This window comes from Lepisosteus platostomus, chromosome 22 (genome assembly GCF_059453375.1).
Source record: "Lepisosteus platostomus isolate fLepPlt1 chromosome 22, fLepPlt1.hap1, whole genome shotgun sequence".
In the NCBI taxonomy this organism is placed as follows: domain Eukaryota; kingdom Metazoa; phylum Chordata; class Actinopteri; order Semionotiformes; family Lepisosteidae; genus Lepisosteus; species Lepisosteus platostomus.
In genome coordinates this window covers 17372436-17399846 of record NC_142632.1, presented here as the reverse complement: position 1 = coordinate 17399846, position 27411 = coordinate 17372436, and the positions used below count along the sequence as shown (strand labels likewise).

Genomic DNA, 27411 nt, shown 5'->3' with positions numbered 1-27411 from the left:
TCCACATCTGTTTCAGTGGGATTATTTAGTTAAGCCCCAGTAAAAACTACATTTTAGAAGCAAATGTTTTTTAAGCACACAACCAATTTTATTAGCGCGAGTTAGAAATTTCCCCCTTTTTTCATTTTTGTTAACTCTCCAGTGCATAAGTAAACACACTTTTTTTTATTGCGTTATTAATAAAAACAACAAAGGTCCCAGGCAAAGGGCCGAACCCCTCATGCCGAATCGAGCTGGGACCACTGCAGCCCGGGCAGCACTAAGGCAATGGCTGAATTCCTCACCAGGGAGGAAGAGGGCGGCTGCCCACATTTCCAAGGATGGCAAATATTTGTGGGGAGGGGCTGCAGCCTCATCCTGTGTGGGAGCCCCTGAAGAGGCTCACCGAGGTGGGCGAAGAGAGAAGGAGCAAACGTCCAGGGAGGGGGGCCAGGCCTCGGGCCGCGCGGCGCTGTCGGTCTCGCTGCGCGGAAGTGCCGCTTCTCTCTCTCTCTCGCCACAGAGACCCGCTCCCGGCGCGCGTCACCGCGCTCCCCATTGCGCTCTCATTTCCTGACAGGAAAAGAAGCGCTGGCGCACTTGGCAAATCGAAAAACAGCTCTGCAGCGCTTGGCTGTTTTTTCCTACCCTGGAGGACTTTCTTCGTTTTGTAGCGCGGCCGCTATTCTACTGTTCAAAGCGCCGCACAATAGCAAGACAGAAAACAACAGGCAAAGAAGATAATATAACACAAATATAAAAAGGATGAGCATAAAACCACCCACATCACTGTATTTACTTTCTGACTGCTGTAATACAGGACGTCAACGACAGCGAAGGTGGGAAAGTTTAACAATGAGCTACAGTAAGACAACGTCAATGTACCACGTTTATAGGGATATCATAGGGTGGTACAATGAGGAAGGAAGTGCAAAACAAAACAATTGCTAAAATCATTCAGTAATTCTGGTGCAGACGTCTGTCCAGATCGCAGCTCTTCAGCTGCACTGGTTGAGGGGAAGCAATATTTGCTCCCCGACCACAAACAAAAGCTTGAGAAACCAGAGAAAGTGCATGGAAGAGACCTGGTGGGCTTCTGCCGGCATCATGTAACATGCTGGCATCAGCAGGCACTCGGTTCATCCTCCAGCTAACACTACAGCTCCACCAATCCCTTTTCAGAATCACGCGGCTGAGCTGATTGCAAGATTTCCAAAAAGCAGTCAACCAGAAACCTGCATCGGGATTTCTGACCATATCTGAGTAGGTGGCTTTCAAAGGTTCATGTACCCATTGTTACAGAGAGTGATTCGGTGAAGTGCTTCAGGTTTAAGAATCATGTTAACGGCCACAGAACCTCGAAGCCTTAGCAGCTGAGGGTGCAGAAGAGTCGGGGGTTGAGCATCAAACTGACAATTATTAACTGGGTGCACAGAAAGGGAAAACTGGGACCTCAAAATAGCTCTGACATTCTGGGAATGAAAACATTCCTAATATCTATGATCAGTTAAGAATGTAATGACTTTAGCAGTAAAAATAAATTTCTTGGCATGAGACAATTTAGACTTCATGCAGGTCGAGAATGATTTCAGGCCAATGACCATGACTTTAACCAGAACATAAATCCTGGAATTTTGGACTAAATTTAAGACTATATCAGGCCTGGCAGTTTTAAAATCCAAGTCATTTAAATAGAATGTTTTACTCAGTCGATAGCAGGGCAGACCACATGAACATAGAATTCAGACCGCAGAGAACCGTAATGGAGCAGACAAACCATAATTTTGCTTTGAAAGGTGTCTGGGGAGTCAGTACTCATTTCTTTAACTTCATAAAACTTGCATACTCGTAGCCTTGCAGCGCTGCATTTAAATGAATGCATTAAGATGTTTGAGCAGCCTGTTACAATGAAAGCCTGGCCACATCAACAGCTGAAAGAAACTGTTTTATAGGACAGAGAGGTTATTTTTAGAGGTCTTCAGAGCTCAAAAGCCGGCATTATTTTTCTTTTATTAAATCCCATCCGTACTTGGTCTCTTACGAGGGATTTCCTGCTTGGAGTTCTATATATAGCTTTTTAGAGCAAGAGTGCTTTTGCTGATAAGAGCAACTGACCAATCATTGACTCATGACACACACTAGCTTGTTGTGCTTTATATAGCTCTCGTTATTAAGGTCCTAGGAGACCACACAACAGAGCAAAGAATGGATCATTTCAGGTCTTTATCTGAAAATGAGGTTTGAGCTCACTACCTGGTAATTGAGTGTTTCAGTTCTTCACTGCAGAGCATTATAAGTGCAAAAGCAAAAGAAGGCGTTGGTATCTCAAATCCATAGGAACGATGTGTTTTTAGTAAGAACATAATCAGACCATTTTAAAAAGCTTAAAAAATTTAGCTTCACTTTTTGAGGCACTGCAGACGTGCAATGTTTTCTTTTAACTGAAAGGTGAGAAAATGTTTCAGCACTGCATTTCATTAGTGTTCAGAAGAAATAAGAACTCAGGGGATTTAAAGTCGGAGCAGAGAATTGATTTTACACCTGATCCAGGAGCATGGAGTGGTCAATTAATGACCAACACGTTAGAATGGGTACACCTGGGCTCTTGAAAAGAGCCTGGAAATATCTATGACACCTTAAGTATTGTAAGGTTAGAGTCCACTGTTACATAACTCCGAGAATGACACTAGAATTACTGAGGTAAAAACAAATGCTAATTGAGTACTGCACAGGACAGATAGTTGGGGACTTGCTTTTTGCCGATAAAAGAGCTTTGTTAACAGAGAGGCCAGACAGAAGAGCCATCTGAATGAGTGAGAACCATCTATGATTCAATAGTAATGAGTACAAATCATTGCAGCAAAGAGAAAACAAACTCTAAAATGACAGATGAATATCAAGATTCAAAAAGGCTCTTCAGATGTATAGAATAAAAACATTTTGACTTTGACATTTTAATGCAAAGCTAGTTTAATGATGTTCTAACTTTTGTCTTTTCTTAATTTCCGCTAATTCAGTTTATTTTCATTCAAATTCAATGTCTTCTTCTTTGCATCTTTTTTCCTACACATCCAGTCCGGAACATCTCTTCATCTGCTTTCGTCTCGGCACGCAGTGCAACTCTGGTCCTGCACAGGGAGGAAGAGGAAGAGCAGACAGTCTCCCCCCGACCTGCCCACTCATCCTCCGGCACAGAGGAACCACTCAGCTCTCACAGACGTCCCCGCTGCCACCCACAAAGTGACAGGGGCACAGGAGAGCTGAGAGACTAATCCAGGCCCTAATGCCCTGGTGCTCCACACGAGCTCCAGTCAGCCCCACACCTGTGAACGGCCTTCAGTCTCTGCACACGGGCTGGACTCACTCATCTCCCATCCCTACAGACTTGAATTTTATTAGGACTACAGTACTTTGCCACCAACAATATTTTTGTATTGGACCTCTCTACTCCACTTTTTTGCAGTGCCTAACTTTACCCCCTTAAAAATACCTCATAATCCTCTCCTCCTGTATCAATACGGACATCCTCTGGCCCGTCTTTCTTGGTAGAGAAACAGAAGCTACAAAGGTGATGCTCTTTCTGGCTCCATTTCTATGGGTTGGTCAGAAAGGCAGTGTATTCTGTTGGAAAGTGTTATGCACTCAGGGAAGACCATATAAGAGTTAGACAGTTGTTCACTGATTTTTTACAAAAGGAGCAAAAGGCTGACTCTTACAGGCATCATGTGTCTTAAAGGAACTTAACTGCCATTTTTACCCAAACAATAATATCAGAAAATCCAAGAAAATGTACACGACGAAGCCTGGGTTGTTCTTGAATTCAGCTCAAGGGAGGTGACCGAGAGATGTGGTGGAAGAGACTAGAAGATTCTGGGCAAACGGCCTTTCAAGGAGGCTGCAAATTCAAACTCTCTGCGTCACCTTGGGAAAATAACCGAACTCTTCATGCGCTGCTTGGAGCAGACTGGGCGATAGCTCTTCACGCTCTTGGATAAGGCTCCTGCTACATTAATAATTTGTTATTACTATGACACTACTACTCAAACTGCTGCTGGGTCACACTTGGGAGCAGACGTGAAGGGCCGTGCGCACGGAGGAAAGGGAGGAAGGAGTGCAGGTAAGTGACTCCCTGGGTATTCACAAGAGACCCCACCGCAGCACAGACGCACCTTACTCCTGCAGAAAGACACATGCAACACACCCGTGCTCATCTCCGTTCACAACTGGCACATTAGAGCAACTAGATGCATGCAATTACACTGAAGCACACAGCTCGTCCTCCTCTGAGACTTGTGCTGTAATCCTCTGGATCTGCGAGCAATACAGAGTTTGGCTTCCCCTCCTGTTTGTTCATTTCCTCCACAGGGGAACAGTTATATCTAGCACGCTCGCCAGGAGAGCAGCTGAAACAACACGCCAAGACCTGCCACCTCACATCACCCTGGCATCCCAAGAACATAAGAAAAGTTACAAACAAAAGGAGGCCATTCAGCACATCTGTTTGGTAGTTAGTGGCTAATGTATCCAAGAACAGAATCCCGCTGCTGACTGGGAGAAGCCAGGGAACAGGCTTCAGTGACATGGCTGGGTATCCTGTTCCCTACTCCCATAAACCTATGTGTTAGGTCCCCCTCAACCAACAAATCACCCACCTATCACACGCAAACTGTCCAAAACCTGCCTGTGCACACAGCCAAAAGTTTCTCCTAGCACAGTTCGTGAAGGTCATCACTACTGACCCAGCTACAAAAAGCCTGTAGGGGTTTCAGATAAGAAGTTGCAAGAACGTGTGTTTTTTCAATGGAGACATAATCAAAACCTTATCAGATTTACAAAATTCTTGGAACAAGAGAGGAACCGGTTGTTGACTTGTAAAGCTGAAGAAACTTTGATACAGTCGTTCCCATTGTAAGTTTAAAGGAGAAGGTCACAGTAGAATACATATAATAAATGCAGCAAGATTCTAGTTTTATACCAAACCCTGTTTTCTGCACTTCTAAATCCTTCCACTGATCTTGAGGAAATCAGGAAGCGGGGCTTATATTTATCACTAATACATTATTATTGTATCAATGGTGTGTAATTTTCATGTACACCACCATGAAAGGTCAGACAGAAGAAACGGTTTAATAACTAAATTGGAAAAGACAATAGACTGCCAACCATTCTCTGCTTTATAATAAACAAACCCAAGCTGAGCATGAGAGAAAACCAAGGGACGACGCTAACATTTTAGCCCTTTTAGCCCTTTTAAAATGTAGATATTAGGAATGTAAAGTGCTACAACAAGCCTCTTTTTTAAATATGCAAGTGGTCCTGCCTCCTTCCAAAATTTGACATAACACAATAAACTTGGTTAGGATGAGAGACTGTGTTTTTAATTGGTATTCAGGCAATGAGTCTGAATGAAAGCAAATCAATATTCAATCCCTTGGTATTTCTTAGTACTGCTCTAATAAAATTAATATTAACATCCAGTTTTAACCGAAGGTACTATATTATAAATGAAAATTCATTCAAAAGCAAAAAAATACAAAACACCCACAGCCCCCCATCTCTGGTCTTGAGTGAGGGCAAACTTGTAAAATCACCGGCAAAATTACAGAACTTGAAAACAAACGTTACTCTCAGTACAACACTAGACCATAACAGTCTCCTCCTGGCTGGCGGCTGGCGGCTGCTGTCACTTCCAATTGTTCTGGGTCACACATCTACCCCAGAACAGGCAACAGAAAAGCCCTCAGGAGCTCTGGGCCCAATTTCCCTTCACCATGCACTCCCCCAGACTGTCTGAGCTTCAACTGGCTGCTTCACTCAGATCGTTGCGGTGAGGAGCGGCAGAGCTGCAAGGTCCTACAGTGATATAACCGATAAAGAAGGGGAGCAGCAAACCCAGGCATGTGCAATGTGACACTGGGGTTCAATCAAAACATGGATCCGTCTTCAGTGTTCGGACTAAAGTTCTCATCAGCTCCAGTTTGGCATGTTTTTAACGGATGCAATTTAAAGAGCTCCGGGACGTCAGGGACGGCTCCAGTGGGAGAGGAATCAGGAGAGCACTCTCCAGGAGAGTGGGCAGCAAGCCCCCTGTCGCACTGCTCCAGTCTGGCCAGGGCAGCCGAGACACTGCCAGGAAGGAGGGGGCAAGGGGGCACATTAGCAGCCAACAGCTCAAAAGAGAAGAATCAGAAATATATGAAACTATTTTTTTACACCCACAAATTCTGGAACCATTCAATATAATTCATCTTAGTTCAAATCTACAACCCTTGTCCCAGCGCGGGAGAGATGAAAGACGACACCAGGGCTGAGTGAGTGGCTGGGGGCAGCGTCTGCTCCTGGGCAGCAGCCTGTGGAAACACTGGGTAAGCTCCAGCACTCCCAACCCCAGCAGCACTTATCCAGGTGTGCACCAGGCCTTGAGAAACCCTGGAATCCCAAAACTAATCCCAGGTCAGCCTTCCAGAACTGAGGGAAGACTTGCATGCATTTTCCTCAGAAGACAGAAGACGACACTCACCTCTGCTTGGAAGCTCTTCAGTAACGGAGCTACCTGCTTGCGCAGATCCTGCAGATAAAAAGCACACACAGAGTCAGTGTCCATACTGGGATTATCCCTTGTAATTAATCTTTAATCATGCAGTGTATTAAGTCTTTTATTTATTTCAATCAGATTTATCATTTAATTCCTCCACATTAGAGCAGAACACCTTCTTCAACTGAGACTATAGACTGTGGAATATTTGCTCAAAACATTAAAAAAACAAGTGATTTGAATCCGTTAAAAACTCAGTGTAGAGACTTGTCTGAGACAGAACATTTGCCAGGGCATCACCTTCTTATGATCTGTGAACATCTCTACAAAAGACAGCATCTGATTAAAGACATTATTTTACATCCATATTCCAATTATCTTCCATTGCATAGTCTTGGCTGTTACCTTCCAACCCCTCAAAAACAGTTACAAAAAGCTGTGTGGCAGTGTAGGGAAAGCCAGCATAATGAGCCCCAGTACAACAAGTCTTACAAATATCCCATAATCATCAATTTACCCAGCTTGGTAATGCCAAGTTTTTTTTTTATCAAACTATCATGCTACTTGCTAAGCTGAATCCTTGGTGTATCATTCTTAAACAATGTTTTCAGTGTCACGTCAATGCAATTACCTTTCACACTGGAGACTTAAAGGATTGCAAAATCATATTTGATGGATATGTTCCGATAAAAAAACAAAACAACTTAAAATAACTATTTTTATAGACTGTACCTAAGGGACAGTATTAACTCCAGAGCTGCAAAGTGACTAATGCTATATGACAAACTCTTTCCATTGAAGGCGGACCAATACTTTGCCTGCGAATGGCAATGTGGTCACTGAGTTTTAATCACAGTGAAAGCTACCAAAGCTTATGGACATCTCAAACGTCTGTCCTCCCAAGTGCAGAAGCCACTGAGGCCAGACGCTGTGGCTTCCCACGCTGTGCAAACTCTGAGAAAACCGCTCTCCTGTTATTTGAGCTCTGATTTGCAGATATAAAAACCACAGCAGCAAACGGATTGGATGGTGGAGCCACACAAAATCCTGTGAGCCTGCAGTTATTGTTGAAGATCTTCTTTATTAAAGCAATTAAGGTGTAGAAATAGGTACCAAAAAGATACATCCATCAATTTCCTCACTGCTTTATCAACTACAGGGTGACTGAGGAGTTGGAGCCTTTCCCAGCATGGGGCAGGACACACACTGGACAGGATGACAGTCCACTACAGGGCAAGCACAGCCACAGAAGAAGACACACACTTATACCACGGACAGTTTTCCCAGAAGCCAATAATCTACCAGTATGTGTTTGGACTGGGAGGAGACCAACGTGAACACAGGGAGAACTTACTAATTCTACACTGACAGCTCACCGTTTCCGAACTGAACCTTAGCGCTGCGATGATGCATTGCCAACCCCCGTGCCACTGTGCCACCCCAAACAGATTCAAAGATGATCAAATAGTGTGCAAAAAAAGGAGGATCAAAAATAATTATTTTTAGGTGACCTAAAAGATGGCTCTGCTGTGGATCCAGCAGTGCCTCAGATGTGTCATAAACTGGGGCTGCTCAGAGGCCGCTGCCGGGGATCCAGACAGGCGAGCGGTGCTGCTGTATGGCTGGGACAGGCAGCCTATACACAGGCAGACAGAGCGGTAAGTAAACAGCCCCCGAGAGGAGCAAACACCAGGCTCCCATTAGCACTCCGGGGAGCTCCCTGCCCTGGAAACCAGCCCAGAACGCAATGCTTCTCCTCCGCAGGTTCCCTGACAACACCAGCCTGACAGGACCCTCTTCTCCAGGAGATGCGAGAAACAGCTCCGCTGCCCGTTCCTCCAATCCGTCTTTTACACTCATGCCATTTGCTCAGCACTCAGTTTTTCATTTCGCACGTAGGAATATTATTAACAGGAAGCAAAGCGGGGAAGTATTCTTCGGTTACACCAGCAAAGGATCTTAATTTTGCAGTGGAAATTCACTTTGTAAATTGTTCTTTTTTTTTTCATTTGCTAACTTGCAGAGCAAATAGGCTAATAGTGTAAAAACTATCAAAAAACACCCAAAGGCAAAAAACAAAAATTAAATCAGGAAGTAAGATGTTGCAATACTCCAGAAGAATACAGAAAAGTTTCTCACCAGATTAACTGGTAAGACCTCAGTTTTAAATTCTATGCCTTCGGTTAGTCTACAGACATACTGTGTTTAATTAATAAAGCACCTGTCTGCAGCTCCAGAGGATCAAGTCATGAAGCTTCATGTTCACTTGTTATGACTAGAGGGAATACTTTTTCTACTTAAAACAAAAAAAAACATTCCTGAACATGCTGTAAAGTTGCTGGAAAATTTTGCGTATGTACTGCATCAGGAGCCGGCACAAGATCTGCAAATATTTTAGTTTAACAACGCAGAATGACCTCCAGCTGAAACATCTCAGTAAAACGGGCGGCGGAAGACAGAGTCACAAGCTCAGGTGGGAAGAAGAGTAAACAAGCCATCGGCCTCCTCAAAGTTCCTGTGCGGAACCAAAAGTGAACTAGCAGCGGGAGCAGGGGGGCGTCGGCTCACGGACACCGTCTCGGCAAACACCAGCCACAGGCCCTGGAGCTCAGAGGCGCAGCCAGACAGACAGGCCAGAGCTGCCCACATAACGATCACTCCCAGTGCTAGCTCCTGGGGAACGCAGGCTGCTGAGAGAGGGAGCTCTCTTTATTTTCCTCGTCTTAGAGGAAGGTGGAATGTCAGCTCCTTCCTCTGCAAGCCTGCGTGTCAGACTAGCCGTTTCGCTGGCCGTCTGCTCCGCATTCCTCAACAGCAAAAAAAGTCCACACCGAAGACATCAGGCCAGTCAGTGTACTTAATTCAAATTCAATTAGCTGTTCCTCTAAAGACTGAAAATGCACTGCTCGCCGACCACTCCTGAAGCAAGCCTCACCATCCTTCTGATATGATTCCCAGCCTCCCCACGGTACACTTAATTGTGGATTACATTAGCAAGCAGCTCATCCCAATGCATCTTTCATGTCCACTGCAACCAGGAAGCCTCCGTTCAACAAGAAATGATTGATTTAAATATTTATAAGAGACAAGCCTTTCTTTTTTCTTTCCTCTCTTGTAGCAGTGTCCAAAGCTCTCTCCTGTACTGTAATTTGACATAATGGAGCTTTGTTTCTTTAACTGAACACTTCAACTCGGGAGAATTACTTTAAGGCGCACAATGGGGGAAAAAGAAGAAATGCCGTTGAGTAAATTATACTTGAAAAGCACGACATCTGTGCAGGGCACAGTGGATTCATACAAATAAGCTCTCTATTCCAGTACAAGCACCTCTTATGGGTATTCACTAGACTATTACAACAATACTTTAATTTAATTGAATGCCTTGAAAACAGGTATCATATGTATATTTTGCCTTACATGTATAGTTTTATGTATAAATCAGGGCATCCTTTATGGACAGAACTTTACTAAGATTTCTGTAAACATTCTTCCATTCTAATTTTACTAAACACAGGACCAGAACACACAGATGTGCACCAGGCACTGAAAAAGCAAATTCCCACTGCATGACAGTTTGAATCATTCTGTGTTTTAACAGCAGCAAGGTTTTTGTCTTTTTCTCTCATTTTCCATCCATATTCCTACAACTAAACCCAGGATCGGATGCTTGATACCCTATTCTGACCAAATCTACAGAGAATCCGCAGGGATAGACTAGAGGCATCAAAATGAAGTGTTTGTCTTCTATCCTCACGAAATGCTTCTAAGACTTCAACGGATCAAACAGTTAAGCAGCAGCAGTCTTAATTCCATGCTATACAACTGATCACCCACATCATGTGTCGCTTATGCCCAAAGTCACCAGAGTCGAAAAGGTTAAATTTAATTCGGCACCTGGCAGGCGCTCCAAGCGCTGACCCTGGCTTGTCAGATTCTTCCGACAGGGCGTACCAGCCCATGTGACGGACTCGAAAGATACTGCCCTGCTTATTATTCCAGGGCCTGAACGACAGAGCACCGCCGCGACACAAAGCAGAGCAGGCAGCTGTGATGAATGAGGAGAGAGCCCAACGATCAGAGAAACAGCACTTTCCCTCAATTGTGCCGGAAACGGAATCTGGGCTTCCCGCGAGTGGAGCAATTAAGGAGCGGCCCTGTCAGCCTTCCACAGCTCCCGATATTCTTCAGCTCCCAGTGTTAACTGCTTTAACCGATTATTCCAGAAACAACAGCCTGCATCAGCGGTTCATGAAAGCAATGCTGGGAAGCCACCGAACCCCAGCTAACCTTGTTAAAGCAGCCCGGAAAGAAGATTTACGGCCTAATTTCTCAGCTGACCGCTGGGCACAGACGCTTGTACACATCCCCTCGTCTCGGGGGACCTCAGTCTCCAGCTCCATCAGTTTATCATCACGAGAGCGGACTGTGTCTTCCCACTCCCGCTAGGCTGCTCCCGCGAAACGAATACTCTTCTCGCTCTGGAAGTCACTGAGCGCCCCACGATTAGAGAAATGACGGCTTTCTCACTCTTCCTCACTTCTCAAATCCCTCTTCCTTATTCTGAGCACCCTACAATATTGCAAAGAATATCCCTCCGATACCCCACCAGGGCTTGCCATTTATATCTTTACCGCTCTCAGGTAATGGAGGTATTCACCCACACCGCTATATACAGTTTACTGAGTTTCCTACCTGCTACATCTGCAGGTTCAATATACAGAGAAATTTGAGGACTTGTAATTGTAATAGCATTTCCTCTCACTCATTCACCTGCAGTAAGACTGAAGACAGACACTGAAACGCTAGATACCAGACAATGTGCAGGTTGTGAAGGGAGTTGCGAGCTCTCAGACACGCAGCTGCATAGTGTCTGTATCACCCTAAAAAAAGCGATCGGCTTCATCTGTGCAGTCCTACATGGTACATCTCGGATGTTTGGAGGATTAGGATGACGTCTGCGGGCGGAGAGAGAGAAATAAAAAGGGAAGGAAATTTCCTGACGAGGCCGGTCAGTCAGTAACGCGCCGTCAGTGGGAAATAAAGCACAACAAAAGGAAAGGGCAGAGGGCCAGCTCAGAGAGGGGTCAGAAGGACCGAGCTGGGACACCCCCCCAGCGTCTGCACCCCACCCACGGTGCCCCAGACGCTCGGCTGGGAACGAGGTCACGACTCTCCCACTGGCGCACACAAAGGGAAGCAGTGTGGGCCGCTGTGCCTGAAGAGTTCTCAGCCGCACACCGATACCAGCCCGTGGACCTTCGGCCTCACGGAATCCGCGTTCACCCCCACATCGAGATTAATGACCTAACCGAGGACCTGCCCCCCTGGAGCCCGGCCGACACTGCTTTCATTAGGCTCACAAGTGTCGCTGTGCTAAATGTTAACTTTGCTTTCTAACAGCCTTTAAAAACTAGCGATTAGTTAGTTATGGGTCTTGAGCTTTATTGCTGTCCCTTTCGCTGCCCCTTTCCTTACAGATCTCGTCAGGGAAGGGGGGGAGTCGACTCATTTCTGCACACATGTAGGGCAAAACGCTGTCATCTGAAGACACTGACAAGGACTGTACCTGGCAAGTCGGCTCAGCGATCAGAGCAGACTGTCTCACATGGAAAAGAGTAAAACAGAAGGCCTGGCATTGGGGCAGAGAAGCCCAGGACACAAGGATGAGAATTTGTGAGAAATTTGCAGAAATATTTACTGTTACCAAATTAAAACTGTAATCGAAAAAGAGCTTTGTTACAAAATTCTGTCAAGAATAACAGAAACGTACAAAGACTGCTCAATGGGGCACTTTTGGAAATGACAGCAGAGTTTCAGAGCTGATTACAATTTGCACACTAATCAAAAATGTAAACCAAAAAAATTCAAGGCCCCAATTCAATGTTCTTCCCTGCCAAGTGAATGGTTAAAAGCCTTGTCGATACTGTGAAAGTACAGGAATGAGATTCCAGACAGTCGGGTTCAAAGCAAAGGAACAAAGGGAAAAAAACAGGAAAAACTGTTCTCCTGCAATTAGTTCTGAAGAGCAGGTCTGCCTGGCAGCCAGCTACTGAGGGACTATTTATAGAGATTGCTTCAGGACAAAACCTGCGATGCAGCCATGCAAATCGGGGAAGGTAGAGAAAAATATAAAGCACACATCTTTGATTCTCCAACCCACAACATGCACAGCCATCTACATACAGCCTGCAGAACACTGCACTCACATTAAAGATGCAGGGACACCTGAACAAATCCGGTCTCCGCATGGCTCAAATGCTACAAAACTCCTCCGGTGCCCCTGCCTACCAAATTAGTCAGTGGAGGCTTCTGTAACGTCCAGCATCTCTTTGACTGGATTAACACACATAGGAAAAAGTGGAGGTCATTTTTAAAGCAGTAAAACCATCTGGCATGGAGGATTTCATTTTGTTGTAGTATTCAATAACTGATCTTCCTTAATAGCAATACAATTGGCTTATAGACTTCTTCAAAAGAGCAGCAAAGTAATTTTACTGTAACAGTTCAGTAATCTCCCTTATTTGGTATGAAAGGCTAATTACTGGAATTTTCCCAAGTAGGTGCTGCCAAGGCACTTAAGTCTGCCTGGGGAGAGCACAGCTGAGCTCTAAGCTGAAGACAGCTCAGCCACAGTTAAGGTCTACAGTGAAAAGAGGTGCTCAGTGTAGCTCAGTGAAGAAACAGAGCAGAACACCAAACCTTCAGCGCAGCCAGAACCTGGGAGAGACGTGCTCGCAGAGCTGCAATCATGAACTGGCCCCTTTCGTTCCTCGAAAATAAGATGTTCTACCTCAAACACAGAATCCGCTGATTGTTTGGAATGCTAAACTCCAACATCTTTCCTTGGTGTCTACTCTATTTCTGCACATCCGTTCTGCGGTCTGCAATTCCTAACTTTAGTCTTAGAACAAAAGCCAAAACAGTTGGTTACTGACTGGTTTCCTTGAGCTCCTACACATTTTACAGCTGAGTACCTGAATGTAAGACTTGCGCAACTGATAGGACCAGCTCCCTGGAACTGAGAAAACATTTACAAGAAACCGAGGAGACAAAAGCACCAAAAACTTCAAAGGAGGAAGGGAGAGATAAGGAGTATAAGAGAGAAGGAGAGGAAGTGCACAGCTAATTCACTGCGCAAACGTTACAGCAGGCGCTGGGGCAGCCACGTCACGGAAGGCATCCGCTCAGCAACTAACATCGGCTCCTGCTGAAATATTTACTATGGAGAGCTCTGCACATCCAGAAGCAGCAGAGGATGTGCACTCACACTCACCCAGGCTCACACACACACACAGCCCTTCGTCGAGCGGAGACAGCGGCGATCGCGAGCTCAAGAAGCAAAGCCTGAGGAGGGATGGAAAAGCTGTTTCCTGTGGAGGCTCCAGAGAGGGAAGGGGCCACAACTCCTGGTTGTCTTTGAACTGGAGCCATAGTGCAGAGCTGCAAAAGCCATGCCTCAGTGTAGCAGTGGGGCGGGAGGGGGGGGGGCTGAACAGAAGCCCAGGCTAAGGGAATAACCAGCAGGGTAAGGTCTGCATAGAGCCGGGGGGGTTCCTGCACAATACTCAGGGGGTCAAGAGCCGGGAAAGACCAAGCATTTCCTATTAGAGGAAATACACTTAAACCAGTGTGATGGAAATGGGTTTTTTTCTGGTCAAGTTTAGGTTTGCTCATCTGTCCTAGAGGAGAGACGTCAAGGAAACCAAAGCAACAGACCCTCAACCACTCAGACCCCAGTGGGATCCTGGAAAAACAGCCCGTTAGAATATGTCAGAAATATTTCAGCCTCCGAAACTACAATAGGTCCTTCCAAATAATCAACAAGGTATACAAATAAAAAATTAAGGGCTTTAAAAGCACGATCCCCGAGAGAGGCCCGGTTCTCCCACGGAGATCCTGGAGCTCTGCTGTTGTGTATCTGAGCGAACAGAAAGGAAACAGCCCGCCAGATCAGCACGAAGCCTAGCCTGAGAGGGCAGAGAGGACAGGGCACGGAGGGGAGAAGGAGTGGGGCCGGACTGCGTCGAAGCACCAACCCATCAGGCCGCAGCGAGCACCTCGCGCAGACCCCCATAGTGGCTGTGATGTTTCGCAAATTCATTTCCTCAGGAACCCTCAGCATAGCATAGCTACAGTACCATGGTACAGCTCTGGTTCAGCTGGAACAGACACAGCCATCCACAGGGAAGACCCCCATCCCGGCCAGCACACTCGCTACCACATGGAAGGCGAAAGCGCCCCAGTGCCAAGACTGCACATACACGCCAATTTGTTACTGCAAAAAAAAACATCTGTTTCTCAGTACCTCTATTCTCAGAGGGCAAATTACAGCCAACGTTCAGCATAAAACATCAATTTAAACCATCAGCTATTCATAATTTCAAATCGCTATTGAAAACGGGGTCGTTAATGTCAGGGACAGGAGGCAGCAACTGATGTGTCAAGTTTGCCACTCTCGCTTGGAGGGGAATAGAGCCGGGAACAGTAAATAAATACGGTATAGCTGTTTAATGTTTAATCCACAACAGCAGCTGTGAAGCAGTCAAACCACAGCCACGCACAGGCCATTCGGAATCGGGGTTAGAGAGGACTGCCAGAGTTTTTCAGTAACACCTTTAGATAGAAACTGAGCTCTGGCAGGATTCTTTTTTTCTTCCCCAAAATTGAACAGGACAAAAACTGAACCGGGCTTGAACAACAATGCTTTCTGGTGTACTTCTCAAAAAAGATCAAAATAAAGACTGAATAATACGCACATAACATTCAATAGTGGTTCATTTTAAGTGACCCTCACAGAAGAAAAATGATTACTGCAGCATGAGACTTAAGGTTTTACTCTACACAACATCTAAGAAACTGGAGGGTAAAGGGGAGGGGTGTAACCCCGGCATCCTGGCCAAAATTTCAAATTGGCCCTTACCAATCATGGCCTCCTAATAACCCCCCTCTCTGAACTGGCTTCATCACTCTGCTCTCCTCCCCACTGAGAGCTGCTGTGTGTGAGCGGACTGGCGCATCATCCAGGTGGGGCTGCACACTGGTGGTGGTGGAGGAGATCCCCATTACCTGTAAAGCGCTTTGAGTGGAGTGTCCAGAAAAGTGCTGTATAAGTGTAAGCAATGATTATTATGAAAGTTCTTGAGCTCTCTTACGCGCTTAAGGTCAGGAAGGATCCCAGTGGGATCCTGAAAAACAGCCTGTCCTTGGATCGTTCCTTAGAGCAAGTCAGGCTGAAAACAAAAACAACAAAACAGACATGCAAGTTTACCAGTAACCTGAGACGGCTGTACCTTGTGTGTGCCTAACACGTGAGCCAGTGCGTACAGTTAACTGTGCTGTCTGTGGTTTTTGCTGGCTAAGCAGCCCACGAGGCACTGTGAGAAACGCTTAAAAGACGCACCATATCCCACAGTATCAGCAGGGAAAGATCTCGCCAGTGTCACCACCACACCATGGGAAACTTAATAAGCAGTGCGAGCTTCAGTAACTACAGGCAGGGAATAATGGGGCAGGACGAGGGCCCTGGACTCCATTAGGAGGTCAGGCTGCCCGGCTATAATTTGGAGAACAAACAGAGTAAACACATTAACGTCACTCTTCGGGTCCACGGATGGCTGCATTCACAGACAGTGACTCATCAGAGCAAGGCTGCAGTAATGAGAAACTGAAGAAGCTGGGAATGAGACACTGCTTTGGCGCACACACACGCGCGCACTCTCACACTCCTCACACACGGGACAGCTGCACTGCTGCCCAGGGCCTGCAGGAGGCTAGAGTCCGTTTCGGGAATTAAAGATCACCACTTCTGCTGCATGAACACACCTCCACTTACATAACACAGCTCTTGTACTGTGTAAAGCAGATTGCAGGTTATCTTGTGTAAAAGCATCGCATGCGCTTACTTCACTGCTCCCAATGACTATTTTGAGAAGCAGATGAGAGAAATTACAGCCCTTTCAAGCGACAGTAGCATCGTTTTTCTACAACACGTCATTTCAAAAAGTAAATATAGTCTCACTAGTTCAAAGCCAGCCCGTGCAGATGGCAGCGCTTAATTTACCTGATCTTTACCAGATTTGACTCGTAAAATATGACAACTAGTAAATCTGGATTGTTTGTTAGAAACCATGTCTGCTCTCCACCACTGTTCTTCCACTCAATAATCCCCTCGCACCGCCACGAAAGGTGGCTCCAGGTGAAAAACCACTGCAGACGTGTGTGGAAAATTTTGCCTTGGTTTTATCCACCAAAAAAGAAACAATATTATCACTTTGAAATAGTGGAGGTACTGTGCTCAGCAAAGTAAAAAATTCCATTACAACCATAAGTAAACTATAATCACACTGAGTCATGGAGCTTCTGGGAAAAATAACAACCTGTGCGTAACTAATTGCCTGCAGCCACGCCACCTACGACGCTGAAGAAATCAGCAGATACTAGAGGACTGGCCAATGGTGGAAGAGGTCAGAGGTCATCTCCAGTCAACCGCCACCAGACCTCAGCACTTCTGGCGGCACAAAGTCCAGTAAGAAAGTCAGGTTCTTAGCAGTCCCTGCTTTTCACCCTGAGGTGAATTTCACTTAATTCCTCAGAGGCAGTGAACTGTACTTAACTCACAGGCCGAGGCAGGTGTGAAGCCCTGCACATCTACAGGCAACCGTGCAAGAGCACTGTTCCAGACCCCAACGTTATCTGTCGATACTCCATGTGTCTCTTGCTGCATTTTAATGGATTACGATTTGATGTTGCTTCTTAATCATAACACAAGAAAAGAATCACTGACCCTATTCGCCTTCACTCCTGCCGTGTGGGTTCACCCACAAAAGGCTGCAGCAGGGGCACCCTGCCCGTTCGTTCAAAAACCTGTTTTGGAGTTGCCAAACAGGTTTTTTTTTGTTTTAGAAAACAGATGATAGCATCACAAAAGTACATCTACTCCTTTCGCTCTTTACATAATAAGATGAAAAGTTCACGAAGAAGATATGATCGACATGTCAGTCGATCGCAGCTCTAAAAGATCGTTTAAAAATGAAAAAACAGAATAAGAGCCCCGGTTACAGTGTTTTCACGTCATTTCCTTCCCTGCTTCTTTCTCACCTTCTGAAGGGACGTTCCTCTGTTGCCCTTTCGATTGACACTACATGCTCCCAGTTTCTGCACTGCAGAAGAATAACTGGACTCATATTAGTGTTACATCACGGTTTCGTATGTCTTGTCTGCAGGGGCAGTGTACTAGGGAAACAGTGCGTTAGCATGTAACCTACACTGAACAAAACCAGCAACATTAGAAAGAGGACACTTAACAAATAAGGTTTATAGCTTACATGATGCCAGCTCCTTTACTTATTGTGCTACACTGATTAATCTCAGAACTCCTCACCTACTGTATTTCACCAAGTTGCACGTGAGGATAACAGATGCTGTTTTGTAATTATTTTATAGATCCCGAGCACAAGGTAAAGAGCTCTGGCATTTATCCATTTCTTTGTCAGCTTTCCTAACGTCCAATTCCCCTCTGCCTGTATGTCACTATGAATGAGGATTGCTTCGCTTCTATCAATTTCCACGTCTGAAGATTATTAGACGTAAAGCGCAAGGCTGCTCTAGGATCCACATAGCATGAATAATTAACCCCCAAAATCATTCAGCGATATTAGGGAAGGATGTTGTGTACACCCCTGAGAATCCGCTTTGAAAAGTCTGCTCCTCGCTCTGTCCAGGCGTCTGGCCTGGTCTTTCTAGCTGAGCTCTCAAGCACTTCATTAAAGGCTTAACTGGACAAACAATTACCAATTACCTTAATCTGATCTTTTCCACCGTTTTAAAGATCTAGAAATTGGAGTCTGCTGTGAAATGTCTAAACAACCTTTTTTTTAGGTCTGGCCTAATCTGAGTGATCATGTTATATTAGCTCAATTAAGAACTGAAGCAACCAAAAGCTAAGCTGTAGTAAAAGACTAATAGATAAGATATTGTCAATCCAGGAAAGAAAACAAAACTTGAGGATTTCTTAAGGAATTCAATTTGTGCTGAGTCCACTGTGAAAGGAATGGAGGATGAACGCCTGGCTGCAGGACGCAGTATTCCTCTCCAGCTTGCCTTGGGGTGGGCAGGCCTCAGTGTTGATGTGTGTAAGCAGACCCTGGGTAAACAAGGCCCTGCTGCAGCAGGGAAGTGATGACTGAGGGATGACCCTGACTACAACCCCCCCCTCAAAGACTGAGGCCGCCCAGCCCCCACCCGCCGACAACTGACACCCGATCGCAGCCCAGCTCCCAGCTCTTGTCCCCACGTACACAGGAGACCGAGGCCCAGCCAGGACACACACACTAGACGTGGTTTACTCTTTGTGCCTCACATCAAAATAGGAAAAAAAATTCTTTTTACTACTAAATGAGATGTAGTAGTTCTTCTGGGTCTCGTCCTACTTTGTCTATGGTTGTTACTGCTTACATTTTTACTTCTCATGCCAAATGACTGCTCAGCAAAATCAGCTTACACAACAGTGCAACACTGAAAGCAGGCATGTGGGGTTGTACATAACAGCCAGCTACTGGTCTTCTCTCTCCCTCCTGCTTTTCTGCTTTGTATCTAGAATCTGTTAAAACCATCCGCCCAACTCCATTACAGATAGAGAACTTGGTAAGGTTTACAAGCTGTTGCTGCAGAAAAAAAAATATCTTTAAATCAAGAGATGTTGAGTTACAAAAGTATAATTCACTAGCATAGCTTTAGAAAATTGCATGCAATTTGGGTTACCATGTTATAGAAAATGTATTGTTGCCTTGCAATCAGTACAGAGAAGATCAGCCAGAAATATTCTGGGTTTAAAGGAATGTCCTGCACTGACAGGCTGAAAAACAGAATCTTTTCAGTCTTGAACAGTGATACAAGTATACACACAAGCCTCAAAGGCACTGACAAAGTCATCCCAGTGGACTTCTCTAGAATAAGCACTGAAATACGAACAGTGGACATTTCATGGAAGTGTTTAAAACTGAGAACAAGAGATACCCAAAGGGTTGTAGAAGTATGGAACAAGCTATCTGCTCATGTTGTTGAAGGCAATACCCTGGCGTCTTTCTGCCTGGCTGGGTTCCTTGGATCAACAAGCTACCAACAACCTCACAGGTCAGAAGATAGATAGATAATACTTTATTAATCCCGTAGGGAAATTGATGAAATTTCATCAAGGGCTGGCTAGCCTCTCGCTTGCAACATTCTTGTGCTCTTAAATGTTCTCCTTACTTTCGTATTTTCAAGCAGACTGAAGAAAGTCCATGCAAGCAGGAGTGCAACACCTTTATTGTGTCTCACATGAACACAGCTGCACAAAGCAATCATAATGTGACAACCAACAAAACATAGTTAGATCTACTGTGTATTAAAATGATCACACTCTCTTGCTTGTCCAAAAATAAAGCAAGGTATAGCAAACTTTAGAAAACTTCATTTTTTAGTTCGAACAAAAGACACATCACACTACTTTCGCTTCATTAACACATTTCTCACCAAGGTGCATTCATCTCTTTAGCAAATTGTTGAAAAAGAGCAGAAAAGGTGTGAAAACAGAAACAGCAGAAACCCCCGTCGTACTGATACACACCTTGTTAACACGAGACAAACTTTTTAACAGTACGGCAGAAGATGCTCATCGTGTACGAGGGGGTTTAACCATGACAAGATCCCTCTCTGTACAAGCCCAGGCAGGACGAGCCTGCCGTGCTCCAGGTGTGATGTCGTACAAGTGCCACGTGAAAACACCGTGTAGTGCAGGCGGCTTCAGGGACTAGAGTGCTCTTATCTGCTTGGAATGACCGCGAGCAACTGAGAAGGCAAAAGGACCGTGACGGATCGGCTGTCATCGGGGCAGACACAGGAAGACTGATGGCCCAGGCCTTTCACCAGAGACGCCCGAGACAGTCCCAGAGGGGGCTGCCGCCGGGGAGCCAGTTTAGCGGCCCATGATTCCTCGCTCCCAAAAGGAAATTCAGCCTGTACTCTGAGAGAGAGCCTTCACTGGCAGTGGACATTTCTGTCCAAAGCGCAGGGAGCTGCTAGACCCAGGACTGCTCTACCTTGGTAAAGGGCAACAAAGGGTTTCAGCTGTACATGCGCTACAAAGAGACCTGCAGCACAAAAGGCAATAAGCAAAGCAGGAGAAGTCAATATTCTGTAGTTTTGAATATCTTAAAGGCAAAGCTTTTCAGGCGACGCAAAGGACACAATCTCCCTTTTCTACTGCCCTCCCACTTCCAGTAGCTAATAAACTCCCTTCCAACAAAGAAAGGCAAATTCCGCACATTCTTCCTAGTTTCAAATGAAAATGGAAAGTCACTCTACATCTTTAACAGCACGCTGCACAATAGGAGCTTGTGTAGTATGAAAGATGGACGAGCAGGGAAGGCCGAGGAGCTGAACGTCACAGGCCCACTACACTGTCTTCACTCCTTGAAGCTCTGAGACTACCCCACTGCAGTAAGGCTGGCCATAAAACGTCTCTTAGCAAAACACAAATAAAAGGTGGAAACTATTAAAAGAATATGACCTAGAGGAAAGCCACATGCTGCGCTGCACTGTAGTAGTTTTCCACACTGACACAGGAGTTTTAACGCTGTTTAAAGTCTGGCTCTGCAGTTCTCAAGAATAACCACCGTTAACAACGCTAACCCCTACACTAAAAATATCAAGAACATATAAAGATGTTATCTTGATCACGTAAGATCCATTCCAGACTGAATTTCATATAAAATGACAGAAGACGGTATTCAAGAAAAGGCCCAATTTTATATTCCAGATGTATCTTCATTAGAGGGACATGTTGTGATGTGCAGTATGATATGTTATACATTTTCAAGTGACTGTGTAGGTACAGGTCTCATCAAAAGACATGCTTGGCTGTTTCATACTTAAATCATTCATGTTTTTGCAAAAAGAAACCCCCCGCAGAGCAGGGGACTCAGCCCAGCCGGGTGTGCGCTGAGTCTTGGGTAGCCCCAGTCACAGCCGGGCAGCGGCAGAGCCCAGGTTCGAGCCGGTGGTGTCTGGAGCACAACGACCAGCTCTACTGGCCGAGCCCCAGGAAGAGCCGCATGTGGGCGGGACAGGAAGGCAGGAAGTCAATCGCAGAGAGCAGTGGTAGAGTGGCCCCATGGTGGGCAGGTTAGCTCCCTCCTTGAGCAAATAGCTTCTTGAGGAGGGCTTTAGAAAGGCAGCCAATGACGTGTCCCAGGGGAAGAGGACATGGCTTGTATTCAAGAGCTGTCACTTCTGTTTTACTGTCAAGCCAGTATTAGCAGACCAGATGGACCCCAACGCTTTAGGCAGATATGCGCTGCACCAGTGCATCAAATAACAGAGCTTAAAATCCTCAAAATAAAACAGTCAGGGCATTTCAACGCCATCACCGCCCAGTGGACACGCTAGTTTCTTCTCTTCAGGGATGAAGAGGGAGAATGCCGCAGATCTGCTCCTCTAGCTGGAGAGCCTTCCAACTAACTGAAACATTTAGATAAGGATCACGTGAGACAACTGCCATATGAGCATGAAAACAGAGACTTCAGACAGGCGCCTGAGTACCACAATAAAAAAAGACAGTGCGTTAAACTTTAGCTATGCCTTCAACATCAACACCTCTGAGACCATGAAACTTTAAGCTTCTCATTCTTACTGGGTTAAGTATTACAAACCCATTTTGATTATTGCTTCATGACTGAATGTAGAAGCGATGGATTTTCTTTGAATTCTCCTGATTAGACAGGGCACAATCTTGCCTGAACACTCCTAAGGCAGCAGCAGCACTCCATGGTACCACATTACATTACACATAAAGGTCCAGCTAAAACGTTAAGTAAGTCTTAACGTTTAAGAGTCATGACCTTAGACCGAACTTTAATTCCCAAGTGAAACACGCTGGCTATGTGCCTCAGTTGTTCAGTTTAGTATTATTGAATACTGTATAGTTAATGGCATAAGTTCAGCATGGTATTAGCAACAGTTGCAGAGATAAAAGCATGCCAAATGCTGTTTCAGAGTACTTCACTTTTAAGAAAGCGAGCACTGAACAAACAGTTTCAATCACAGTTAACGAAATGCTTTACTGCAGTCTCTCTGATAAGAGCTGACAGCAAGGAAAAAGGCAACTTCATCAACGTGCAAAGGAAGGACCAAGAACAATTTTGTTTGGACAGTTGAGGTCAATGGAACTGATGCACTAAGACTCACAAGTCAGAACCTCACAAGTGCAAGTTTCAACCTTGATCATCTCTCATACATTCCTGCATGATGTTCAGATCACGTTCACAGATTCCACCCCTAAGGAAGGATTTTAATATCTGAGCTCTTCCTGTCTGGCCAGTCGAGATTCCCACCCGTAAGCCAGCTCAGTAATTCCCCTGCGGATGAGCTACTGGTGCAGAACGAGTGGTGGGGCCACCCCAGACCATGCTTCCCTTCAGCTGGCACTCAGGCCTTCCCCCTCTCTGGCACCGATGCCACTCTGTCCTTCCACATAGGTCCCCAGGCAACTTACTAACGATATTGCACCCGTAACTCTTCCAGGTATTTTTCAAATAAAGTCACAAAACATCAGGAAACCTTCAAGACAACACAGAATGTTGGTTGCAACAGGACTTAGGTTCTCCAGAAAGCCCTGCTGAAATTCTGTCACCAAAGGATAACAAAAGTCCTTCTTGAAAACCAGGACACCAGGAAAGAAAATGAGGTTGAAGAGTTTTACTGTGCATTGTAGAACTTCACTGAAAAGGCACCATCTGTGAAATCCGTCTTTATTTATACCGTATTCAATCAGCTACCCATCCAGAATGAGCGAGCTAAGACTGGCGAGTGATGAGTCAGTGCAGTGAGCTGTTTTTCCATTAGTGAAGGCCTCACCTCTTAATGATCAGCACCATCATCAATAAGATTTAAAAAAAATAGCTTAAGAGATGGAAATTTGAGATTCCCGACAGTCTGGCGTGGGAATGTTCCCATAAGAGCTGCGTTATCTGTAAAATCTCCACTCACTCTCAGTCTTCACAGGGACCCCTAGTGTTGTGAAGTCAGATTTATGGCTGGTGTGAGGGAGTCACAAGAAGAGGGTCATTTACTGATCTGCTGGAACACTTCCTGATGATGTTATTAAGGTCTAATTAGCTTAACAGAGATGAGCCCACAGTGACTCCAACAACTACACATTTTTTGGAGCACTTGTATAAAGACGGGAAACACCCTTCTTAGGAGTTAAAATTTAATTTTAAGGTGATCTTTAAATTACTGTTTGTTTGGCAGTTGCGTGTTTTTATTCTAATTTTATTTTTACTTTAAAATTCCTCCCCACTGTGATCCCAACAAGCATGCAGTAGAAACGGACCGGAGCCACTTTAAGAAAAGGAAGAGCTACCAAGAACCTGCCTCTCGTTCAGCTCCTTCTGGTCAGCAATGGCTCCTGCCTGGGCCGCACAGGTCTGGGCTGTGAGGAGCTGTGGCCGCCACGCGCGCCCACGGGCCCTGTACACACCCCAGGTGCACAGTGGGGTGGCGGACGGGTTTCAGCTTTACCTGCCTGCAATGGCCCTGCTCGTTGAGCCCAGTCCGTGACGTCAGGAGTCAAACTCGGCTCCCCCCCTGCCTCCATCTGTGCTCCCGGAGTCAGAGCGGATTACAGGGAACGCCTCTTAAATCAATAGCTTGTTTCACTGGAGAGGCTTCCACGCTGGGTTTTCTCACCGTCTCGCTGGTAAATATCCTTGTGTCGTGTTAGAAAGAGCTATAATTAACTGTGCAAGACGCCAGTCAGCCAGAGCGGGCACGATGCCAGTGGATCAGCCCTAATTACTATATTCACTTTGTCAGGAACGCTCACTTTGCAGCTCCTTCTGATTCGCCCTGGCAGCCCCTGAAATCCCTCAGCACAAGACATCACATCCTCCGACGGCTGGTCTTTTAATCACAGGGGACTAGCTGGAGGCAGGCAGGCAGTCAAACCGCCACCCGGGCTGCCCCGGGGTGGCACAGAGACCCAGGGCCTCGGCCTGGCTTGGGAAATCAATGCACACTAGACCACGGTTCTTGGCAAGTCAACACGATCCAGCTCACCTCCGGTTCTTAAAATCCTCGGAAGGGGCTACGTCTGGGACTCAAGCTATCACGTCTCTAACATAAAGTGGCACCAACCTGCGCACATCTAGGACAGGAAAAGAACGATTTAATAAAAATCAGTGTGAAGACCACGCTTCAGAAGTGAAAATTAAGGTTAATAAAAATGACAGATTTTCCATTCAAACTACACCATTATTTCTTACATGTTTTACACTGCGCTCGGTTATAAAAATTCCCCTTTTCCTGCAAGATCAGTCCGTTTGAGAGTCTTAAAAATGAGGTTTCTGCACAAAACTCAAGAGTTCTGAACTAACAAGCAAGGCTGTATTAGGTGAGTAATATCTTGTTTATTGGTTTAGGTCTCCAATCAACTGCATTTGCTGGTGTGTCAAAGCAAAGCACCAAAGACCTGAGCCTTCTTTACAAAGTTTAATACAATAGCTCAGGCTCCCACTATTTCAACATACATTTAACGTGCAAATGTCTGGAAAGAGGTAAATAAAACAACACCGAATGGTTCAGAGGTGATAGTGACTATTATTATACAGATTAAATTTGAAGGGAATATAGACAGTGACCTGAATTTCAGAGCCAAGACTCTGGGAACGACACCACAGCCTAGTCACTGAAACTGGGAGGATCAACTCAAAACCTGCGTGGAAATAAAGAGGGACTTCTTGCAGAGGCTTGAGAAACTGAGCACTAAAACAAGGAACAAGGGTGAAAATCTCTCGGAAGAGCAAAAGCCCATGTCCCCACTGTCCCCGAGAAAGAAAGAACACAATAGCTGGTAACTAAATTTGGGCACAGCTGGCAGCTGCTTTAAAAAAAACACTGTTCTAAAGCTGACTTTCATACCAGCACTTTTCCAGAAAGCGCTTGTTGTAAATTATGGATGTCTAAGGTGACGAGAAATGGATTGAAAAGGCAGAGTTAGCACAGCCTACCAGCTCTGAAGGCTCCTGCTTAAGTGGGGATCTTTGAGGAGGTGCAACTGAAAAACAGTCAACTTTAAATGCCACAGGAAGCACAGTGGCCAGGCAGTCTTCTCCTAAGTGATGCTAACTTAACAGGAGGCCCATTTCCTGACTGCGGGCCCTTTTACATGGCGAGATTAATGAAAGAATGAAAGAAATGAATCAGCCCACCGTTTTAAAAAAGAAAAGACTATTCTGTAGCCACAAACCTCTGGTCGGAAATCTAGAACTCTGACACTTAAGCACAAGAAAGGTGGCTACCAAATGGGACTGCAACCCTTTGCACACTTGTCCTTTCGACCGAAGACGCAAAACAACATACAACAAACAACATACATGCCACTTTTAACCCAGGAAAAACCCAGCACTGTAAGCTAGCAGGGTTGAAAAGATCCGCCCCGGTCTGGAAACTCACATGTAATTGCAAGAGGGGCACCGCAAGAGAGCAGCCACCAAACAAAGGCAATGGATCACTCTTCTATGGACTGATCCCAACCCTTCTCACAACTGAAGCCACCATCACCATCATTTAAAATGTCCTTCATTCACAGGGATGGGAATGTTGGGAGTGGCATCAAAACCTTGAATCTTGCACAGGGTTGACTAAGCACGTCTTCCTGCAGAACAAATTACAAGTGATGAAAGCTCACAGGGAAGGGTCAGGCACCACAGAGCCTAAGCGTAACTTATTCCTTCTGCTTCTGCGCTCCACCCAGGATGAACAAGGTGTGAATGTCCATGTATTTACAGATGAACTAAGATGTGTGGGTACAGATCTCTCCCTCCCTAAAAACACCAAAACATCAGCTCGGCGGCAATTTTAGGGCGTCTGGTTCGAATACATGGAGACCTCTGAGGGATAAGAGCCACGATGGTCTCCTTCACAGAGCTGAAGAAGCTCCACAGCCGAACCTGAATACATTAGGAGAGGCACGGGGACAACTGATTTGAGCTTTGGGTCATTTGCTGCATCATGAAATCTGCACAAGACTACAGTATGCCTGCAAACAGTCCTCCACCCCAAAACTGCAGCGCATAAAAGAGTGATTCCAAATTAAAACAAAGACAAGGGTAGCCCAGGTTCAGTAAGCAAGTGACCTAGCTGCTGTACACACGCTGATTCACTGTTTACACAGAACAGCTCTTCTGCACTTCAGCAAAAAAATCAGTGACTGTACAGGAGGGAAAGGAAACTACACCAAGCAGGTTACAGAGGGCTACAGTGAACTCTGCAGCAATTAAGGTAGCTTTCCAGCTTGGAGCGACAGAGTATGAAATTTCCTCCCCTCGGCCGGAACCCCTTGATGTTTTTGTACCTTCAGTTCTGGGCAGCAGCAGCAAGATCATTTTTTACAGAGTTCACAGAATCCCTGAGAACACAGCCTCCCAGCCAAAACCCCAGCACGATTAATTTAGTAACGGGTTATTAAGCTCAAACATAAATTGCAACCTTGGACATTTTAAAAGGAAAAGAAGCCTGATTTATTGGAGAGCTGGAGACAAAGCAGGTTTTTATTTTCCATTTATTCATCAACACTCTCTGAAGCACTAAGACACAAGGAATTTGCAAGAAGAAAAAAGAAAATATATTCTTCAAGGCTTAGTCTAACTAGACTGGTAGTGGCCTCCATGATCAAAAAATAAAGAGGTCAACATGAAATGAGAAAAGTGGAATATCTAAAGAGCCTCTCCTGCTTGGTTCTTAGGGTAGTCAGTACAAGTGAAATTGACCTATAAAGAACCACAAAGAATTATTTAAAATGCCCAGGAACCCATATAACAGTCCAAATAAAAACAAAGACATTAAATATACTGACAAAA

The 27411-nt window shown here is 45.4% G+C and overlaps 1 protein-coding gene across 7 annotated transcripts in view; it reads right to left on the bottom strand.

Annotated features, from left to right (window-relative positions):
- Positions 1–27411, bottom strand: part of cux1a (cut-like homeobox 1a) — a 170411-nt gene that overhangs the window by 94611 nt on the left and 48389 nt on the right. For 6 of the 7 annotated variants that reach the window (XM_088615795.1, XM_088615799.1, XM_088615800.1 and 3 more), the window contains exon 3: positions 6500–6547. In XM_088615795.1, the coding sequence (XP_088471921.1) occupies positions 6500–6547 (48 nt within the window). Of the gene's footprint in view, positions 1–6499; positions 6548–17297; positions 17370–27411 lie in introns of those variants that run through there. The other variant, XM_088615801.1, reaches the window with a different exon arrangement.